The sequence below is a fragment of the Rhinopithecus bieti genome, unplaced genomic scaffold (assembly GCF_001698545.2).
Source record: "Rhinopithecus bieti isolate Rb0 unplaced genomic scaffold, ASM169854v2 scaffold_25304, whole genome shotgun sequence".
Taxonomy (NCBI): Eukaryota; Metazoa; Chordata; class Mammalia; order Primates; family Cercopithecidae; genus Rhinopithecus; species Rhinopithecus bieti.
The window spans coordinates 322,167-324,631 of NW_016811568.1; the positions used below are offsets into that span (position 1 = coordinate 322,167).

The 2,465-nt window shown below is 53.0% G+C and overlaps 1 protein-coding gene across 1 annotated transcript in view; it reads left to right on the plus strand.

The window, feature by feature from the left end:
- The first annotated feature begins 1,342 nt into the window (after positions 1-1,342).
- The window catches only part of LOC108543555 (uncharacterized), a 4,540-nt gene continuing 3,417 nt past the window's right edge, over positions 1,343-2,465 (plus strand). The window contains exon 1 of the mRNA XM_017894086.1: positions 1,343-1,447. Within this exon, the coding sequence (XP_017749575.1) occupies positions 1,422-1,447 (26 nt within the window). The 5' untranslated portion in view covers positions 1,343-1,421. The remainder of the gene's footprint in view (positions 1,448-2,465) is intronic.

Below are 2,465 nucleotides of genomic sequence, written 5' to 3' on the forward strand. Positions count from 1 at the left end.
CCAGCCTCAGTAACAGAGAGAGACTCCGTCTCAAAAAAAAAAAAAGAAAAAAAAGAAGAGTGATGGGTGCTAGGCCCACACAATCACCATTCAATCATTAATTCATTCATTTATTATTTCTTTCTAAAGAAATTTACTGGTCGGATATGGTGGCTCATGCATGTAATCTCAGCACTTTGGGAGGCTGAGGCAGATGGATCACTTAAGGTCAGGAGTTCGAGACCGGCCTGGCCAACATGTTGAAACCCCATCTCTACTAAAAATACAAAAATTAACCAGATGTGGTGGCATATGCTTGTAATCTCAGCTACTTGGGAGACTGAAGTAGGATTATCCTGAGGCTTGAACCCGGGAGGTGGAGGTTGCAGTGAGCCGAGATCCCGCCACTGCAGTCCAGCCTGGGTGAGAGATTGAGACTCTCAAGAAAAAGAAACTTGGCCGGGCGCGGTGGCTCAAGCCTGTAATCCCAGCACTTTGGGAGGCCGAGACGGGCGGATCACCAGGTCAGGAGATCAAGACCATCCTGGCTAACACGATGAAACCCCGTCTCTACTAAAAAATACAAAAAAACCAGCCAGGCGAGGTGTCGGGCGCCTGTAGTCCCAGCTACTCGGGAGGCTGAGGCAGGAGAATGGCGTAAACCTGGGAGGCGGAGCTTGCAGTGAGCTGAGATCCGGCCACTGCACTCCAACCTGGGCCACTAAGCGAGACTTTGTCTCAAAAAAAAAAAAAGAAAGAAAAAGAAACTTACCGAAGCCAATTCTTGTCAGGCCGTGGGGCCCAGAGAAGATCCAGGCCCTTCAGAACTGAGCTGTCGGCCGTGCATAGTGGCTTATGACTGTAATCCCAGCACTTTGGGAGGTGGAGGTAGGAGTATTGCTTGAGCTCAGAAGTTTGAGACCAGCCTGAGCAACACAGGGAGACCCCCATCTCTACAAAAAATAAAAAATTAGCTGGGCATGGTGGTGCATGCCTGTGGTCCCAGCTACTCTGGAGGCAGAAGCAGGAGGATCGCTTGTGCCCAGGAGGCTGCAGTGAGCCATGATTGCGCCACTGTCTTCCAGCCTGGGCAACAGAGTGAAACCCGTTCAAAAGAACTAACAACAACAACAAACGAAACAGAGCTGAGCTAATATGGTAGCCACAAATTAAAGTAAAAAATCCAGTTCCTTGGTCACTATAGCCACATTTTAAGTGATTGGTAGCTATCTGTGGCTAGTGGCTACTGTACTGGACAGCACAGACATAGAACATTTCCATTATCACTGAAAGTTCTATTGCCCAGTGCAGCTCCAGAAGCTTACTCGCTAAAGAGAGACACACAGGAGAGTAGACCAGACAACACAGTGTTGTGTGGGCTGCAATGTCCTCCTCGGCAAAAAGCAGGTGATGAGGCGGAGATTAAAGGAGATGCCAGGAGAATGTTTAGCCTAGTTCCTGACTCAGGGTGAGTGCTCAGAGGACATCTGCCATCACTGTAGAGGATAGTACTATAGGATCTGTTTACATACCCATCTTCCTAGCAGACTGTGAGCTCCGCCCAGCCTTGGCATGGTGCCGGGCACAGAGCAAGTGCTCAGGAAATAGTAGCTGTTATCAGCACCATCGTTGTTATCACCATTGCTATGACAGAGGCAGCCGGGGACTGTGGGAACACAGAAGAGGGCTCCCATCCCGGCCCCAGGGCCAGGGGCTGCTGAGAGTCTGCATTGCCAAAGCCAGACTGGGTGCCTTTGTGGTCCCCTCAGGGGCAGGCTTAGGGGCCTCTTCACACCCTTAGGGTCTGGGTACAGGGTCCAGCTGGAACAAGCTGGGGCTCAGGAAATAGTTGTTGAAGGAGCTCTAGCCTCTGGGAACTCCAGCCTCCTTGAGGAAAGACCAGGTGAGTGGGCAAGATGGCCTGAGGGTTGCAGAGCTGAACAGGGCATGAAGGGCACAGAGGGAGAGCCTGAGGAAGATTGGCGCTGGGACCATCAGAGTACAGCCATATTTGGAGTATCCCTGTTTTTACTGCATACTCCCCAGGCATCAGAGTCTGTGGGAGACAGAGCAGATTTGGGGAGGGCAGGCTGCAGGGAACCACCCCGCAGGTGGCCGTGAGTGCCAGCCTGGCCATTACCAGCCTCCCATGGCTCTTCAGGATTCCAGAGGCTCAGAGCAGCCATTCACAGCCGCCCACTCCTAGGAAGCCAGCTCCTCCCTGCACCAGAGCCCAGTCCAGCCCAGTCTCCGGGGGATGTAGCTGGTGGGACAGTTAGCAGAGGGCTGGGCCCTGTGCCTGGAGACTGTGCTGGAGGCTGAGCAGGAGCCGATGAGGGGACCAGATAGACAAGGCCCCTAAGCTGGCCACCATGGCCAGACTCCGGGTAAAAGGGAGGTGAGGGGCCTGCGTGTGCCTTATCATCCACTGGATCCTTCTTGTCCTCTGATCAAGGTAGGTGTGTGTGGGGGGGGGTGTGTGGGTG